The sequence below is a fragment of the Triturus cristatus genome, chromosome 7 (genome assembly GCF_964204655.1).
Source record: "Triturus cristatus chromosome 7, aTriCri1.1, whole genome shotgun sequence".
In the NCBI taxonomy this organism is placed as follows: domain Eukaryota; kingdom Metazoa; phylum Chordata; class Amphibia; order Caudata; family Salamandridae; genus Triturus; species Triturus cristatus.
The window spans coordinates 527,775,750-527,795,900 of NC_140590.1; the positions used below are offsets into that span (position 1 = coordinate 527,775,750).

At 44.5% G+C, this 20,151-nt stretch overlaps 1 protein-coding gene across 1 annotated transcript in view; it reads right to left on the bottom strand.

Moving 5' to 3' along the window:
• MFSD11 (major facilitator superfamily domain containing 11) overlaps nt 1-20,052 on the bottom strand; it is a 204,952-nt gene extending 184,900 nt beyond the window's left edge. The window contains exons 1-3 of the mRNA XM_085616897.1: nt 19,939-20,052; nt 19,562-19,721; nt 7,003-7,058 (exon numbers count right to left, since the gene is read on the bottom strand). Of these exons, the coding sequence (XP_085473023.1) occupies nt 7,003-7,058; nt 19,562-19,657 (152 nt within the window). The 5' untranslated portion in view covers nt 19,658-19,721; nt 19,939-20,052. The remainder of the gene's footprint in view (nt 1-7,002; nt 7,059-19,561; nt 19,722-19,938) is intronic.
• Between the last annotated feature and the right edge of the window lie 99 nt (nt 20,053-20,151).

Consider the following 20,151-nt stretch of genomic DNA (forward strand, 5'->3'; position numbering starts at 1 on the left):
CTGAAAACCTACCAACCTACTAGGGTGCCTGACTAGTCTGCACCAGGCTGCCACTTCTAGACAGGTTTCTGATCCCCTGAGGGGGAGCCTTTTGCTCTTGTGGGTCAGAACCCAAGCCTGTTCTAGGTAGAGGTTGCTCACACCCCCCCCCCCAAAAGGCAGGAACAGCATCCCTGAATCTTAATCCTCAGGTTACCAATGACCTATGAAGACGAGGACAAAGAAGAGCCCATCACTGCATGAGAAGGAGCTCCAGCGACTGCAGTGGTCCCAACCCCGCCAGCCTATCAACAAACTTTGCACAACTCATCCCGCAGATCAGTGACCTCAATAACCCTGGGAGGACTTCCAGCCTTCAACAAAGACTCCTGATCTCCCGTGGACAGCGGATCTGTCCAAAACCACATTTCAAGACCAAAGCTCTGCCAGTAGAACCGCAAAGTCGACCACCTCTAAACCAGGCGCCCACGGCCCAACTCCAAGAGGTCCACTGGTCCAGAAAAGGTTACCCAGCAATCCTGAGCAAGAATCCCTCGTGGGTTAACCCCTTCCGGACTCAACATTGATGCCTACAGCCTCTGAACAACCCCCCTTCCCAACCGTGACCACACTGGTAAGCGGACTTCCCATGCCAAAGGACACCCCTGCAGAGGCCCTGGGCATTGGGGAGACCTACCAACAGTGTCCCGAAGCCCCAGCGCATCCCAGCTTAACTGTGCAGCTGTAGGTTTCCATAGATTGACCGCCTGGCCTGAGCCTGCAGCCTTTTTCCAAGTTCGAGAATCCCCATTTGTTTGCATTGGGTGCCCTACGCTGTGTTGGCACCCTGCACCGGACACCCCTATGCCACTGGAGGGGTACGCTTGGTGCGGCCTTGTGGCCCCTGGAGACTGGGTTCCGAAACCATGTACTTACCTTTAAATAGTACTACTTCGATTGCCCCCTTTCTCCATTGGATAACATTGGCACCAGGCCCCAAGTTTGACATCTGCACCTGGCTGCCCCAGTGCTGCTGGTGGTGCAGTTTTGTCACCTACCTGAACCTTGCCTGGTAGCGATTCTTCATCCAAAAGGTCAATACTGTAAATCGTTTACTTATATGCATGCATATTGCCGATTGAGTTTACGCCGAAAGAATAACATTGCACTGACTGAAAAAGTGTACACTTTTGATATTGAAAAACAGTGACATTGCAAAACATATTTTACTGCAACCAATAATCTTTGGTTCTATAAAATAAATATACTAGAAGTAATATTTTCAAAAACTATTGGTCTAGGATTTGGTCATTGAGTGTGTGCGTGTAATCATTTCTTGCATGTATGTGTACAACAAATGCTTAGCACTGCCCTCTGATAAGCCTAACTGCTGGCCCACACTACCACAAATAGAGAGCATTAGCAGTATCTACTTTAGCATCTGTAAAGCCTCTGGGGTTCCCCTGGACTCTGTACACACTATACCCTACTTTGATATAAACAGAGCCTGCTTCCAACAATCCTTACACAGACCTCCCCTCCCCATTATGCTCCTCACACATTGCCTACGAGACTGAAGGAAGAATCAAGATGAGGCGCTGAAGGTGCACATGTGACAGGGCCTTTGTAAACAGTACATTGAGTAGTTGCTTTGGGAGCACAGCAGGCTGTGCTTTGTTGAGGTCTCTTTTCAACTCCACAATCTTAGCCCAGATTTCCCCACTACCTAACTGGCTTGAGGAGCAGGGAGGTACAACCAGCTATACAGTCATGATGATGTACCATTTAAGCAGCATTTTGATTGTCTGGCTAGCCTACCAGGAAATGCGTTTAAGGTGAACCTCAACAGCTTTTTGCAGACAGCAGACAGGGAAATCTACATTTAACAGCAGGGAGTAGTGGGCAGAACCGGCCACAGGCTCGGGGGGGGGGGGGGGGGGGGGGGGATGTGCACTACGACTGCGATACAGGCAAGGGTTCAAATGGGACCCAGGTTCAGGTGGAGACTGGTGAGGAAATGTGACACAGGGAAGATGTAAGGTAGAAGGGGACAAATCACAATCACAATGGGCCAAAACAGAGAGAAAGAGAAACCCATGGGCGAAAGAAGTGAACTGCTTTGGAAGTGTTCATTTGACAGAGCTAGGTGGGTAGGAAGAGATGAGACGGAACGCCAACAAGTTCCAGCATTGTTTCGTGAGGTGCCGCTCAGAGTATGCTTTTCAGCCATAGTAACAGAAACATAATTGTACTGTATGATTTATACAGAGCTTACTACCCCTGTATGGGGTGCTGCAGCACTTATGAACTCAAGTAGCATGCTTTGTCATGCAGCTGTGTGGTTGGAAGTGACTTGTCTTTGTATTGAACCTATCTGGGAAATGTTACGCGTTGTGCATGAGTGACCAGAGAGTAGATCTTATCTTGTCTTGGGACGGGTGATAGGAGTTGTAGTGTGCTGACATCTGTAATTAACTTTGCACTTCGCATTACTATATTATGATTTCTTTATATTGGTGGTGTAAATCGATATGGTACCTGCAGCAGGAAGTCACTCACTCTGAGAACTTGCAGATCTGGGGGAGGCAGAGGAATAGGAGGGCGGTGAGACACAGATCTGCCTGGATGGACTGGGTTACAGTCATCCCTTGTATGATTGTTGTTATAGGTTCTCAACTATAAGGCGTCAAGGAATGGTCAAGACATGTAGCTAATTGGGACCTGCATAGGTGGACTGAGTTAAAGTTCTTCAGTAGCCAGTAATGTAGGAGATACCTACAGACATGACTTGCTGGGTTGTTAGAAATATTGCTCCAGCTGATTATATGCCACCACACAGTGATTACATGATTGCCTTTTAGTTACTCGTAAGGAGGGATGGAAGGTAACTCGGGTACAGGTAGGTTACTTCTATCTGTCATAACATTGTTAGAAGTGGAAGAGAAGTGCTGATTACCATGGGAAATCTATATAGTGGTGGAAGTCTACTGTTATGGCTGTTGCCTGGAATAGTAGTCTCTGAAAGCGACAGGTCATTACCGCTCATCTGAATTTTACATTTCGAATTTCGCTAGGGAAGGAAGTCCAAAGTTATGACACATGGAATAAGAATGCAGAACCTTCTAAGAATTTCTTTTCATACACGGGCAGGATGATTCAAGGTGCTGATCTTAAACATAGAATCCTGTTTTGGGAGTACTGTTTAAACTTCAAATGTAAATAGAATGGTCTTTTTCCTTGCAAGAATCTGAACAATGAAGAATTACTTAAAACACTGATCACCTGGCGATAGGTAGCCAGAGAAGCACTTGCAAGAGAGGCATCATGTATTCCTTGGAGTTAAGGGGGGGGGGGGGGGGGAAGTCTTGCTGCAGTGTTCAGGATTCATTCTAAGTCCCGTATTAGGAAGCACAGGCCCCCTAGGTAGAAACAGTCAGCACAGTCCAACTTTGACACCACAAAGGTGAGAATAGCTTGTTGCATTTGTTCTTATACAAGGTACAGTAAGCTACTCATTAAGTGTTTTTATGGTGTGACAGGTGCTCTTAGTGATTTCGTTGAAATGTAGGGTTACAGATAAGTCAGAGTCCATAGTTAACCCAAGGTTTCTCACTTTTATTGAAGCTGTTGACATGCCAACAAGTTCTTTTGGCCACACGGTCATAGGTTGGTGTTTTTAGCCATTGTCTACAGGTCAGAATCTCTTTTTGTTGTGATGAGTTTTAGGTTGGAATTCATCCATGCATCTATGACATGGAGGCAATTATCAAGTGGATGAGTCGAGGTCCTCTAATTTGCCCATTTTTAGGATGATGTGTGCGATCTGCATTGCTGTAGTATAAGAAAAAGTGGGAAACCCAATATACCCTTAGAGGCTTTGGTGATCAGTAAATAGCGGGTGAGGGTGCCTACAAGGGATTTTCTAAAGCACACATTGTTTAAGCATTTAATATACAAATAATGATGACAAGCTTTATGCAGTCGACGACAACTGTCAACACAGCAGTACGTTCGTTGATGCTGGGCCCATCCAGTTTCTAGACACAAGGTAGTTCTGGTCGCATCGGAGCCAACTCAAAGTAATCGTCAGGCTCACATGAAATGAGAATTGCCCGCTTTCATTGTCAATACAGTGGATGCCATTTGATAGCCCCTTCTTGATTTCGAATCGAAGTCTTGATGGACTGGACTATGACTTGAATCAGTAAGTCAATACAAACTGTTAAGGGTCATCCAACACTTGGATTTTATGTCCTGAAGACGGTCTAGCGGTTGTTTACAATATAGACCGAAATGTCGACTATTGCACCTACTTTTACGTTGAACTGTTGTTTTCAAGAATTTGTTGTCAGTGTAGCCAGTCACATTTTCCTGTTAGATCTTTGTAAAAAGGTGTGCACACTAGTGACTAAGAGGTGTTTGTAGCATTGAAAGATCTAGAAAACTCAGTTGCTTTGCGTAGTTTCATTCAGAAATTTGTATTAGTTTTTTTGGACCCTTTGAAAGAATTTTCATGATAAACTCAATTCTTTAAAAACATTTACACCTGTGTAAGATCTTTCTAACAGATTAGTTCAAGTATAAATGAATTTAATTGATTTTGTAAAATATTTTCATTCAAGCAACTGCTTAGAGCTTGTCATCCCTCATCTGCATAGCTGTAGCCTGTCAGGTTGAAGGATTTATGCAGTTCAAATAAGGGAATTTGGTAGATATCGAACACAGGAGGAAAGATGTTGAAGCCCAATGGGATGCCACAGTGCAGGGTGTGAGGAGCTGTTGTATAAAGTAGAAGGATTACCAGTCTTTGTCTTGGAGGTAGGTGATTATCCACTTTATAGCACTGTCTCAGTAGTAGCAAGTGTTGGTGGACCATGTCAAACGCTACTGATAAGTACAAATGCTGTTACCCAATTCTTGTCAACTGTAATTTTATGGTCTTCCCTTATGGCTATGATAGCTGATTCTAGGTATCTGCCTGGTCTGAAACCACATTGCAGATCCTACAACAGATTGCTTTCCTCACAAAAGTTGGAAAGTTGGTCAAAGACACATTTTTCAACCAACTTACCTAGGAAAGTGCTACTGGGTATGGGCTTCTAGTTTGCTGGGTAGAATAAGCTGAAACTTTTGTCTGAAAAATGGTTTGATGTAGCATGTCATATGGGAAGGATACTTGTTGTAAGGATTCATTTAACAAACAGCAGACCACTTCAAACAGCACAAGTTGTCAGAAGGAAATCTTTAGAGATTTTAGGAGAAGCTGAACCCAATTGTGCTCCAGAGGGCCACCTGCTTGACAAGGTCATATAATTCTTTTTTAGAGAGCACACTGAAGTGTTAAGAGATGGCTGGCTGATTGTGTCAGTCTCATCCCCGAGGCCAATGAGATGCCACACAGAGCAGCAGGGTCAGGATCCCCAGCTCTGTCCCAGCTTCTTATAGGGATGTGCTTCCAGTCCTATCAAGAAGATGGGAGAGGGATTGAGGAGGATCTTTCCCTTTTGGAAAGTGCCCTTGCTGCTACGTCTGGCTCCTCATTGGAATTCATGGCTTGCTGGTTCCAATGTCCAGCACCAGATTCCTGCTCAGCTGCTGCCGTGGAGCGTCCGAGTTGGCAGCAAAGGAAGTAAAGTAAGTAAAAAAACCAGTTCTCTGTTCATATATGTATGTGTCTGCGAGTGTGTTTGAGAGTGATTGAAAGTGAATAGGACGGAGTGAAAGTGTGTGTATGTGTTTGCACATGCCAATGAAAGTGAAAGGGAGTCAGAATCTGAATTTAATGGTGTGTGTGGAAAAAATAAAGCAACTACGAGGGATTGATTTAAGAAGTGTGATGTGTTAGAAGGACTGATTGAATGGAGATTTTTAGAGGGATTGGAAGTGAGTCATGGGTGTAACTGCCATGGGTAAATAGGTGTAGTTGCACCAGGGCCCAAACTGTGAATGGGCGAGTTTGTGCAAGTGTTTGCAAGTGAGAATGAAAACCAGTGAGTACGTTTGTGAATGAGTAACAGTTAGTGGGACTGAGTACAAGTGAGAGAATGTCAGTAGGATTGGGGCAAAATAATAAATGTGTGAGAGAGAGAGTGATGAGTAGGACAAAGTTTGAATAAAATGAGGTGAACTCCTGCCCGGTATTACGCCCACCACTTTCAAAGATCACCAGCCACCGCAGAGCATGAGCAAGTGGCGTAGTGTTGTCCTTGTGTAGTTCTATTGACCACTTTGCATGCTCTGTAATAAAGATGTAGTAGAATGTTTGGATAGGGTTGCCCTATAGAAATGTCATATACATACATAAGAGTACCGCACTGGGGATTACTCAGACAAAGGTTTACGAGTTGAGAAGAAAGATAAGTACAAGCAAGGTCAATCTAAGACAGCAAAGGAAATAATTGGATCAACAAGAAGCAGTCGGATATTTAAAGAAAAAAAAAAAAAAAACACTGCAAGAAGTATGAAACATCTGTTTGTCTCAGAGGGGTTCTTTTTACCTTGCCAGATTCAGTTACTTTAACTCCAAAAACATCAACATCTTCATCCAAATTGTCATGCATGCATGCGGGCTGCACGTAAAAAAAAAACCTGTGTACCTGCATATAGAAATTATTCATTCACATTTGTAAAGTGAATACTCTGATATTACAATCGAATTGTAATGCCTTTTTTTAATCCATGTACGACTTTCCCAAAATTTCTATAGCAGAACAGAATAGACCTGGTTTGGTAGAGCGAAGATCCTTGCTCAGTATAACAAATGGATAAAACGGAGACCGACAATGCAGCTCCCACTCTCAAACTCTTACAAATAATTTGTTAGCATCAAAAAGGATGCCTTCACTCAAACACTCCTACACACAGATCTCTTCACTGTGAAGCAAACACACTTAAGGCAAAGCATCGTATAGGCTAGGAAAAACATGAATCAAAAGCAACATGTGCATACTTCTGTACTGTTAAGCACAATAAAGATAAGAAAGGCTGCCATAAATTAAAACATAATACACGGGGACACCATACCTGGTATAGCCACTGCCGTGAAAATCTGTGCTGTTGAGGTTGGAGATCACAGTTTGCTGTTCGGAAGACACATGAAATTAGTATGACCGCCATTTTATTTACATTTTGAGTGCTTTAAAGGAAAACTCATCAGGGTGGAAGAAGCTTTACATAGTCCTGACAGAACATGGTTTGAAATTGTGTCACATTTAAAGTATGTGGTAGTTGCCGATAATGTTTGGGAAAACCTGCACTAAAATACTCAACTTCTCTACACCGGCTTACGTTTAAATAGCACAGTGTCTATGCGGGCCTGGCTAGACAGTCACTTAAGTGAAGGCATGTTTTTCATTGCAACTTGATGCAACGTAAGTGCTGCTCAATGGTCATTTGGCAATAAAAGATGAAAAGGAATAAATTAATTGACGGAGTACTCACCCGTAATAGTCATTACTCCGATTACCATCCCTTATTTCAGTATTTATTTTATAACATGTTTAACATCCCATTCCGGCAACAGGTAACCAAGTTTAAATAAATAACTCTGCCTTTCTCATGGATTACCTAGGACTCCTTCCACCATAAAGGGATGTCAGCCCCCCACTCACAGCCTCTTGCACCCAAGGGCTGGCGATAAATGTTGTAACAAGAAGAGAGAGATTGGGGCACAAGTACTTGTAAGGATGGGTTACTGAAGTAATGAACATTACTGGTAAGCAAACAACGCATTATCTCCTCAACCCTACCATGTCCCGCTCTTAACTCTATGAGAAAATACCAGAGAATCATTGGATCCAAACAAAAGACACAAACTCTCCTAAAAATGGAAAACATCTATTTATGAAACAATATAGTATTAAATGAGAAGTAACTAGTTGGAAGCACTTCTGTCAGCAGACTGGTTCCAAAGTCCTGAGCTTTCTGACCCTTGACATCGCTGTCAAAAACACCAGAATTTACATATAGACTAACACAATGTAAAACCCAAAGTACAGGCAGCTTCAGTCACATCTAACAGAAGCCAAGAATCTTCCTCTTTAGAAGGGAGATTTAAAAACAGAAAGGAGAACAGGATATTCTGGTCTAGATGAAATGCTGATACTAACTTAGGTTGAAAAGCAGGCCATAAACCCAACATCAACCTGACAAATAAAACCTCACATAAGCATCTAGGGCTCACAAAGAGGCTAGTTCACCAAGCCACCAAGATAAAGTAAGAACATCCCAAACCTAGCTTTTCAGAGTGAAAATGTTAAGAGCCACTTCTTCTAAAGGTTCAAAGTGTGTAAGTTGTGGAGTTGTAAGAAGCTAATAAAGGCCCCATACAGAGGTACCAATTTCACAGGGGGCCACTGTATAAAAAAACATTTCAAAAGTCTTGCACCCAACTCAATATTGGAAATTTCTCCCCACAGAGACATACTGCGCCATGAAACCATTTGGTGTACGTGCGCTTGATAAATATTTTTAACATAACACATACTGTTAAGTGAACTCTGATTATAGACACTACAAATTCCAAGTCAAACCTATCCTGAAGAAATTGTAACACTCACCTGTGTTGATAATTGCATGGATTCCAATCACAGTTTTGATACCATCAGAAGGATCGCCAGTGGTGATTATAGGCTGACCGTGTAAACCCCTGCATGACTGCTGAATGGAAGCAGCAAAGGTATCGAAAGCCCTCTGTGGTCACCCGCAAGGACTCTGGGATCAAATGCCCCGGTCCCACCATCCCACTTTAAATAAACAAGCATTGACATAGGCAAAAGGTCTCGCCTTTGGGACCTTGTGTTTAGCCAGAACTTTTGGCTATGTTGTAGAGAATTGTGGCTGCTGTGCATTATGTTGAAAAGTTATAATAAAAAGTGTTAAGCATTTCTGTTACCTTTATACAAACGAAGACGACATTATATACAACTGAAAAACCTGATTAAAAAAAGAATTTGAATATAAAAAATGTCTTCTACTTTTTTTGTACTTGCACTGCTGGCAACTTCTTCCTGCTGTTCTCATGCTTGTTTGTTATATATTTTTTTTTATGGGGGAGCGGGATATAAATAACAGGGGGAGTGGATGTTGGAAAACAGTAATTTATTTAGAACACTAGCAGCGGACGGACACTAGGGGAGAATTAACAGATGCCAGATTCCAAGGGCAGACTGACGTGAGGCTTAGGTAGTGCGCTGATGCAAATGGTGGTGGTGAACACTGTTCCCCTGAACGAGCGCGCACTGGAGTCACGCCGAGCGCGCAGTGTCCTCTATTTAGCGCACACTGCACACAGCACATCCGCTGAGACCGTTCACATCATCCTTTGCAGAACGGAAGGAGAAAGGAATGCAGTAAATTTAAAGCACAATGTGTGCTTTCAGAGGGTTCTGAAAGCAGACATCATGTCCGAAACTCTGCATCTTTTTTTAATAGTGCGGGCTGATTGTGGGCCTTTGAGATAGAATTCATGTTAATTGCAGCGCCGTGTGCGCTGCAATTAACATGAATTCTATCTCAAAGGCCCACAATCAGCCCCGCAATATTAATAAAAGAAATGCAGAGTCTTTAAACAAGACATCAGCTTTCAGAGGATTTTGAAAACCAGTGGCAGCTGGTGTTACTTTATAGGGTGTAAGACAAGACCCTATATTTGTCTGACACATCGAGCTCAACACACAATATATTGAATGCAGGACCGTGGGCACTCCAGCGTTTCATTTCAATATGGAGAGGAAAACAGGATGTCATTTTTATTGTGTGCTGTCTTCAACCGAACTCTTGCTTTGCAATGTGTATTTCAGGGTGTAGTGAGTGGCAACACCATTTTTGACAGGTTTACTGTTCACTAACTCCTTGAAAACATGTTTAATATGATGTACACTCATAATGGATAAATATAGGGTTACATGGATACCACTTGCATTGAGCTATCGGGCAGCCTGAAAGCACATTTTTGAAAAAAGGAGTAGATGCAGTGACGATTCTGAATCTTGGGTTTGTTTGGTAGGGGGTGAAATGGGGGCACACTGTCCGCTACTCTTGCTTGTAATGTGGTGAGGTAACATTTAAGTGTTCTGTCCTCGATGATCGTGAACGCTCTTCTCTCAGCTGATAGCTACCCATATAAGGAATTTTATTCAAAACCATTTCCTACTTTTCAAGTAAGTGCTTCAGGTTATTCCATTTTGAACTTTTGTACAAAACCAGTGCTCCAAATATTCAACAAAGTAGTATCCCTATTATCAACATTGAAAAACAGAAGAAAAAGCTGGTGCAGACAAAATTCAATCCTGTGATTCTGGGCAAATCACTTACTCTACCCAGTGCCTAAAAAAAAAATGAATGTGTCCATCTGTAACGAAACTGGTGCTCATGTAAAGCGCTCTGATACCTGATATGATTGGGTCTAGTTTGCGCTATATAAAACTCTAAAAAAAACAAAAAAACTCTGACCTGCTTTTTACGCATGTTTCTGACCAAGAATGATTATTGATGATGTCAGACAGGAGCACCCTCTCTGATTGACAACAGCCTCTGGCAGCACAGGGCTTAAGCTTAAAGCGAGGGTGTTCTGCGTCACAGGAGGGTGTGGCCACAGAAACCAGGGCTGGAAGTATGTGTGCCCTGGATAGCCTGCAACATGGCACATGGGCACCAGTGCATGTGCCCATCAAAAGAGCACTGACTGCCTAACCTTCAGGCAGGATGAGGGTCCTGAAAGTAAAATCAGAGTGATAACGAAATCAAAAAGGAGGCAGGAAGGAGTGTGGGGGGCTGAGCCCCAAAGCCCAAATTAATGAACCGCCCATGCGTGAAAGCAGACGTCGTGTCTGAGACTCTGCATTTCTTTTATTAACAGTGCGCAGCTGAGGGGCTGATCGTGGGCTTTGAGATAGTATTCATGAGAATTGCAGAGCACACGGGCGCTGCCATTTACATGAATACTATCTCAAAGGCCCACATTCAGCACACAGTCGTACACTAATAATAAAAGGAATGCAGCAAATCTGAAGCACAATGTGTGCTTCATAGCTGCAGAGGTTTCACATTGGCATGTGTGAGATACACGGTTTCCCCTATAAACTGAATAAAAATAATACCTTAGTGAAGTACTGTTCCATGCAGGTCCTGCTAGATTTACAGATTGTTATTGAGTGAGTGTTAATGAAAATCATTCACATTGTCAGTGGTCAACTTGAAAACAGATATTGTTGCCCTAGAGAGGCTTTGGCTAGCATCTGTTTGTGAATATCAGGATTATGATGTAGTGGAGTTTTGACTACAACACATGCCACCTCTACCATACTAGTACATCCTCACACAAATTTAAGAAAATTGTGCAAATAATTTCAAGACCGCTTCTTTTGGAACACGGTCACTTGACTTCTTGATGGAATGGATATGTAGTGCCCTTGATAGAGGGTTCCAGGCACAGCGACACAAAATTCCTGGAATAGGCATTTTCTTGACCAATTTGTTAAGCTTCTACATTTTTGCAGTGAGTATCTCAATAGTCACTCCAGTCAACTTGACCTTCACAACTGATAACAAACAAGACCACTTTTCTGTCCTTCACACTTCTCACCAAACATCTTTCATGTTTAGTATCATACAAGTAATTTGAAGATTCTCTTTCCCCAATTTACAACTAGCCTGGTATCATAGAGGCCTTCCAGAAGGCAGTCCCATTTTGCACCTTGATACATGATTAAGCCTATATGTCTGAAACTAAATGGAGAGCCAAAACTAACTGCAGGAACAACATAGAGTGCCAAGCAGGTGATCTACCGGTTACTACAAAAAAATATAAACTAGCCATCACTCAGCAATTTTTTTTTACTGAAAACATCTCAACAATAAGTCAGCGAACTTTCAGCTGTTCTAAAATACACCTCTGTGGACATAATAATCTGCCCTACTTAGGCACGATGTGTCCAAGTGCTCGAGTTGAGGATCTTTAGTAAAATCTTATTATGGTACCACCATTGGAGTCCTGTGCTTTTCTAAACCCAAAGTGAACTTGCTGGTGTAACTAATTCATGTCATGGCGTGTGTATCTAAATTGAAAACCTGCATTAAGACTCTTCATGTGGTGCTGCATGTGTGGAAATGCACCATCTTTTCCCTTTTTTAAGCAAAACTTTGGAGTGATATTTGGCGCTGCATCCACACGTGCGTTCTGGTTCCCGGCGCACATAGCCTTGGTTGAAGTGCACAGAGCCCTTACACTGCCGCACACAGAGGAAAAAAATTAGAGGGAACATTGGTGGTGAATGATGTTTGGTGCTCAGGTGGCGACACTATATGGTGTGGATTGGAGGTACATTGTGGATTGTGGAATTGAAATATGTTGTTTGGTGTGTAATTATGCGGTGTGTATTGGAAATGTGTGGAGTTGAATTGTGTAGCCTGGAACTGTGGTGTTGAGTGAAATTATGCTTAGTGAAATTGTGTCATGTGTGGAGTGCATTTTGCATTAAGTGCAGTGTAATTATGTAGCATATAATTATGTGGCACTGAGTGGTATTGTGTGGAGTGTATGTTGCATTCAGTAGAGTGTAATTATGTGGTGTGTAATTATGTGGCACTGAGTGGTATTTGGAGTGTATGCTGCATTGAGTGCAGTGTAATTATGTAGCATATAATTATGTGGCACTGAAGGCTATTATTTGGAGCGTATGTTGCATTGAGTGCAGTGTAATTATGTAGCATATAATTATGTGGCACTGAGTGGTATTGTGTGGAGTGTATGCTGCATTCAGTAGAGTGTAATTCACTGTGTGAGTATGTTGCATTCAGTAGAGTAATTATGTGGCGTGTAATTATGTGAGTAAGTGCTATTATTTGGAGTGTATGTTGCATTGAGTGCAGTGTAATTATATAGCATATAATTATGTGGCACTGAGTGGTACTGTGTGGAGGGTATGTTGCATTCAGTAGAGTGTAATTATGTGGTGTGTAATTATGTGGCACTGAGTGGTATTTGGAATGTATGTTGCATGGAGTGCAGTTTAATTATGTAGCATATAATGTTCATATCACCTCCCCCAAACAGTTCAGGATAACAGCTTCGCTGGATGTCCCTCCAGTCCTCTGGCCCACCTGGGGTCAGGTAGATCAGGTCAAATTATGCGATCCGCAGTCATAGGTGTCAACTCGGGTCCAGGGCCAAGAGGCCCCAGTACAGTGTCCACCTCTGAGTCCGATGCTATGTGGGAGGCCCTGGACGGCCTGTCTTCAGTGGTGAATGGTCGCTACGGCCTCCACCACTTTAGCCCTTTCACATCTTGACTGTGACGAGGATGGACAGTTTTATTGAGGGGGCTCCTCGGCCTCCTCAGTTTACCACCCAGCCAACCGCTGTCTCTCCACCCCCTCCACCACCTCACTCTCACGCTCCAGTCATCCTCCAGGATCTCAAAGGAAGTACGTTGAGCCATTTCAGACTACCCAGAGTTTGGCCGGATACAGGAGCATATATGAGAGTCCCAGCTGCTACAGTTTTCCTTTCACCTCAAGGAACAAACGCAGTCTCTGCTGGATCTGGAGCGTGAAGTCAGGGAAGAGGTGGACCACATTGCCCTCCACTGTCCATGGGCCATGCAACCTGGCGGTCTGTAGGATTCGGTTTTGGTCCCTAAAGTTCAATAGCCGTGCTATCATTGGCCGTGGTGGTGCCCCGGGGGCTGATGGTCGCCCTGTGACATGGTAAGCCATTTCAATCGAACACAGGACCAGGGGGCTACACTGTATATGGTGACAGTGAGCCACTGTTCCAGTTGTATGCTGGAACACTGCATGCATTTACCTTGTATGCCTTTACAACGCAGTCACTACCCCGACTGCAACTTTACCATGTATTACTTTACCATGCAAGTCGGTACTTGCTTTAGGGGGTGTTGGACTTTGGAATAGTATAAATTACTATTCCAACTCCAATCCACGCAACAGTAGGAAAGGTGTTGGACTTCAAAATCCAACACCAGTCCAACAACGCACCGCCTAAAGCAAGTTGTTTTAACGACTTGGGTGGTAAGGTAAGTGGTGATGTCACAGTCAGGGTAGTGACTAAATTGTTAAGGCAGGTCATTGGTGCGACTGCGGGGTAAAGGATGTTTCCCATTGTTCCATATAGCGTTCCACTGATTGTCCCTGTTTACGCTCAGGCAGGCCTATCATCCTAATATTATTTTAGCGGGAACTTCCCTCTACATCCTCCATTCACTCCTGGAGGTGATCCACCGCCGAAGCCAGGTCACGCAACCGCACCTTCATTTTGCCAAGATCCAGGGTTACTTGGCCCACTGCATCTACCATGTCTGTGATCTTAGCGGACAGCTTCTGATGCGCCACCTGGAGCAGACCTAAATATAGGGCTACTCCATCTATCTTAGCCTCCAGAGAGGTTTTCAGGTCCGCAATGGTGCCTAGGATCTTCCTCAGCTTGTTTAGTCAGAGCGCCCAGCATCGACCTGAGCTTAGATTACTAGTCCCACCTCCTCATACGGAGGCCCCAGGAGGTGTACCATGTTGTGGACACATGAGAGTCAATTGGAACTCCCCCAGTCAGGACCTCTTCTCACTCCCGACTGACTCCTGGGTGCGGTCCCAAATAGTTTTGCAGCTGGGTACACACTCCTTCAATGATGCAGCCCTGTTACCACCGTCAGTTGACCGCCAACCGTTCTCACCCTGGAGGCACCAGGTCCTTGCACGCCATCACCTTGCAGTGGGCAGCCCAGGGCAATCCGTGACGGTATCAGTGGGTGAAGAGATCCAGCCAGAAGCCCTCCCCCCCCCCAGAAGCCAGCCCTTTTCCTTTTCTCTGGAGCCACGTCGGACCAGAAGTTCAAGGGTGTGAATCAGAGTCAGTCTCTTCTACCCATCTTCAGGCCCCTTGCACGCGACAAACCACTGCCATAGCTTCTGTGGCTGCCACCAGGGAGGCAGGAAGGGTACTGACCAGCTCTGTCCGGTCGGCCTCTTCAGCCGCAATCCCTCTTGGCTCGGCCACACCCAAATGGGTGTATCCCTTCGCAAGGTCCCTGGAGGGCCGTATCTCACCGCCACTCTTCCACAGGCAGTTCCCTCTGCAGTCCAGCAGCAGGCACCTCCGTGCAGGCTCTATTAAGGCAGGGGGTCAGGAAAGAGAAAGAGGCACACACAAGGATAGCAATGCAGCGTCCTCCGCAACCGGGTCCAGCCCTCTGCCGCTGATGTTCCGCGTCTCTATGTCCCGGTTGGACTCAGCTTCTCTATGTCATTTTGTAGGAAGTCAAGCCCCCCTTCGCCAGCAGCCGATCTAGTCACTCTGCCGCTAGTTATTCTGCTCCCGGACATGCTCACCAAGTCGAGAGAAATCACAGGGGTCTCAATCGAACAGGATGACTGACCGAAGCTGGGGATCGGCGGTACGAGCTCCGAGCTGAGCATTCTATTCCATCTGGGTCCTGACCATGCCCACTAAAGTCAGATTTTTAGTCACAATTCTGAAAGTGCCCCTTTTAAGAAGTTGGCATTTTTTTGTCCTACACATCTGGTGCCAGCAGCCTGCTTCTGTGTCATACGATTAGGTGCAGCTGGCAGTTGGTCTTTGTGCATTGCTCCCAGGCAATAAGACAAAGGGAAAGTATGTGTTGGCAGGATGGGCCACTCTGAGTTAACGAGGGGGAGGAGCGGTCATCTTACACACTTGCACATCGCAAAGGCTCTGCCTCAGCACTCTTACAAAGGGTTTGTCACTAGTGTTTTATGATTTCAGGCCAGGACAGGGAAAAAAGGGGTGCCTGACACCTTGGGGGTGGGTGAGGGTAGCAACCTCTAGAAGCTTCCTCTACCTCAAAGTGGGAACAAGGTCTAAATATTGTAAATATTAAACCCTCAGACCAAACTCTTCATTACACTTCTAGACCTGTGGACTCTGCCAGGAAGAAGGACTGCTGTGCTCCTGAAAGGACTGCTACTCTGCTGGACTGTTGCCCTCTTGCCTGGGTGAAGATGACTTGACCTGCATATCTAAACCCAGGTCCCCAGAGTGACTCCAAGAGCTAGCTGGCCGGCCTCTTGATCAGAAGCCTCAGGGACAGAACAGGCTTCCAACAAACTTGAACCCAGCACCTAGACTCTGCCATCTGCAACTACTGCCGTTCCAATTGGTACCACCCCAGTCCTGGACCCTTGGAAGGGGGCCTAAAGGTGCTCTGTCAGCCCATCAGTGGATTCAGCAGAACTAACGCATCTCCTCTGCAGTGCGGAACATCTCCTGAAGAACCGGTGCATTTTCTTTGCTGCTAAACGCCTCGCCCTCTGAACCATTGCATTGCCTCTGCTGCGTGGATGTCCCGAATGCAAGAAGTTCCAATTGCCCCTTGCACCCCATCGAAACGCCGCTGTGCAACACATCTCCATGTAGGGCCATCGTCTCGCCTAATGCAGTCCATTGGAACTGTCGCTGAGCGAAGCATCTCCACACAATGACATTGCATTTCACAGCTCCCTGGAACCACTGCTGTGTGACATCTCCTCCTCTGGATCTCGCATCACCACAGCTGTCCGACGCACTGCCAACGCAGGACTCCACATCTATTCACAACCAGGATTTAGGTATTGTCTTTCCAGCAAGCCTAAAGGGACTCCTGTAGCCGGTCTGCACTCCAGATCAGGCGGTCTGAACTTGTGACTTTGTCCCGGTCAGGGGCGACCAGATAGCCACAGTTGCCACTTTGTGTTTTTGGCACCATTTTCACTGAAATCTTATGCATCTCCTGTTCTACTGATTGTATTTTTGTTGTTTTAGTCTCAATTTATTACCTTGCACTCCATTTTTTCTAATTTGGTGTTGGATTCTGCTTGTGTTTGTATTCTCGTTATTGCTTTTTAAAGTGCTGCATAAATACTTCACACATTGTCTCCAAGTTAAGCCCGATTGCTCTGTGGCAAGCTACCAAAGGGTCGAGCACAGGTTAATTTGGGGTTTGCTTGTGATTTGACCCTGACAAGGATTGTGGTTGCTGCTCGAGTATGGTTTCACCCCCCTCAACCAGTAACCCAACTTCTTAAAAGAGAATGAATCACCCAATCACTCAGATAAGGATGAATAAATATACCAACATTATGTACCATTGTTATCAAAGGAGTAGGACCTTGGAGATAGCTTTGACCAAATGGTAGTACCTGAAACAGACATTGGAAAGCTCCACACAAACCTGTAGGAACTATTGCTGGGATGAACGAAGTGTGATGTGTAGATAAGCATCCTGCATATAATAAGTGATGTACACATGTCCCCAGGACGAACCAACAGAATGATCCTTTGTAATGCGTTCATCTTGAAATTAGCTGATTTGATGAAATGGTTTCAGATTGATAACTGGACTAGTTTCTCCTAAAAGTTGAGACATCAAAAATTGCAATGAGTAAACTGCTTGGTCGGTTATTAGAGGGGAGAGCCAGGACTTACAGCTGTTTCTGTACCAATTCTAAAATCCCCTGAAAAAAGAGTCAGTTTTCTGGACAGAGCTCTTGGCCGAGGAGTGGACCCAATGCAGAGGCTTCCAAACATTTATACACAAGATCAGCCACTGCAACCTTGTGAGTAACTACTGATGAATGTCATGCCAGATTGGTCATTAGAGAATCCAGATTTAGGGAGGAAGTAACTTCTAATTCACTCTTAGCAAAAAAAAGTAGAGCCTGGTATGAAAGCAGAGTAAGGATGTATTTTCCAAGTTCTCCCATTAACGCAAGTAAACATCTTAGTTTACAGACAGGCAGTTTGGAAAAAGAAAGTATCAAAAATTGTTTAAACATCTTTTTGCTGGTCATAGCATCCTCGTTTTGTGGCTGAAGATTATCTGCCAAATAATTCTAGAGAGATGGGATATCAAAGTGCTCCACAAGCTTGCCTCTAGGAAGGCTCAGGGTCAAGAGTTTCATCCTCTTTGTATCCACAGGAAGGTCAGGATGAAGAAGGCACATTCTGAAAAGAACCAAATGGTGGCAAGGAAGGAGGAATCCCTGCACCCGAAATCTGTTACGACAGTGGAGCCCCTTTAGAGCTGTGTAGGGCCTCTGTCAGGGAAAGAGTTGTGGCTTAAATCTGAATGCCTGGATCAGGAGGAGAAAATAAAAAAAATAAAAAGATCAACCCTTGTGCATTTCTTAGCACCATCATCTCCGCCTGAGGAAGAATGATACATCACTTCTCAAAATCAAGGGAAACTAACAACTAAACCTTGAAATGCAAGTCCTTTAAATACCATCTAGCTCAGGCCTGTGGGTCGCCATCTTAATGCTTGACTAAAGGGGGGAGTGACACACTGCAGAGTACTAACTGGGTAGAGCAGGGTTGAGGAGGTAATGAAATCTCACTACACACACGTGCATGCAGGCATGATAAAACAGGTCCTCACTCTATCCTATCCCTGTGATATGTTTGCTCAATAACGCACACTGCAGTTGTATTCCTATTGTGCCAGCTCTTTTCAAATAATTCCTGTAACTAACTATAATCTCAAATTGATCCATGTAGATCACCCCATCGTCCATCTGCATCCTCCCAATGCTCATTGGTGAGGTGGGCTCTACATCTGATAAAGGAACTGCTGTTGCTTCATTCCAAAATGCAGTTCCACCCACCTACTTTTGGTAGAATAAACAGAGTGAGCTTTCCCAGAATTTTCTATGCATTAGCTAGACAGGGGATTTGGTTGCAATGCATTCAGTTCAATGCATTGAGGTAACTCAAGAAGTACAAAGCAGGACACATGGAGTTCTTAGGAGTTTGCAGTACGTGGATTCAAAAAATGCTTAATGGCATCAGTATTATGATATCAGTTCCGCAAAGCTACAGCTCACAGAGACTTTGAAGTGAAGCAAAGTCACATTAAAGGAGAAGTAATCTGTGGTGAGCAGTCCCTTTTGGAAGATGCTGCAGTGGCCAAGAAAGTTGAGATAATGACTGCAGCGCATAAGTCTGATCGGCTGTGGGGTCCCCAGCACAGGAAGCAGGACTTCCAGGAGGAGTGTTTGGGACAAGAGTTAAGCACAGTCGTTTTCACAAGGGCACATGTGCACAATATTTGGAGACAAATCAAAGCCAGGGGATTAGGTGGTGGCACATAAACGCAAGAGCCCAGCTAGAGCTCAAGAGCAAGAGAGGCTGCCACAGATCTATGGATGCGCGCGGCTGCAGGATGCCTTCGGAGTTCATATTGATTTCTAGTGATGAGATCTTGTATGAGCTCATTTAAAGGAATGGACTGTACCAGATACAGGAGGGCAGCAGGGTGTGTACTGCACTGTGTTTTAATTCGAGCACCCTGAATAGGTGGTTGAAATACATTCAAGGGAATAAAAAAGACGTGAAAATGGAAAGCTCCTGTTCAAGAGGTCTAGATTTATCTACCCCAAGAACGCATAAAGAGGGTCAGTGGGCTGATACTGACGCAAATATTCGACCATGCACTTCGACCTTGGCACCAGACGTGTGACAACGTGAGATCTCTTAAACAGCAGGAACTCTAACAAAGCACATTTTTTTCTACATGCTCGAGTGATAGGAAGAGTCCAGAGCACAGCTTACCGCAATATTCCCGCAGGTTTGGAAGGCAGTAAACATAAACATGAAGGCAAACCCCAAGATTATGATGTTGAAGAGCTTCTTGCTTTCGGGAGACATTTTGGTTTGTTTTTTGCTCAGCCCAGATGCAAACTTCTTCTATGGAATGGCAGAGTCTCCTTTCCTGCAAAATAAAAAACAAAATAAAATCTAACTGAAATACGACGTTCGGCACAGAGGTTTTTAAGTATTGAAAGATACGGCCACAGAATGCTAGGGGTAAAAGAAAAACGCAGTGGGGTCATAAAAGAGAGGTTTTCATTCGCGCTCTGAATGACAAATAACTTTGCTGGGAAGTTGGAGTATAAATGTACTTAAGGCGAGCTAGGATAAACCCCTACCGGTCTAAGCTCTTCCGTGTTCAAGTATACCCATTGAGAAAACCAGGGCAGGCTGAGTTTAGATCAGCTGACAGGAAATCTGGAGCCTTTGTGCAAGCTATGTGTCACGTGAAGCCGCCTCTCTCTCTGTGAATCCTGGGTAATGTAGTTTTGTTATCTTAGTCGGTAAATTGCAGTCCCTGTGTGTGACTTTAGTGTTAATGAATTCATCGG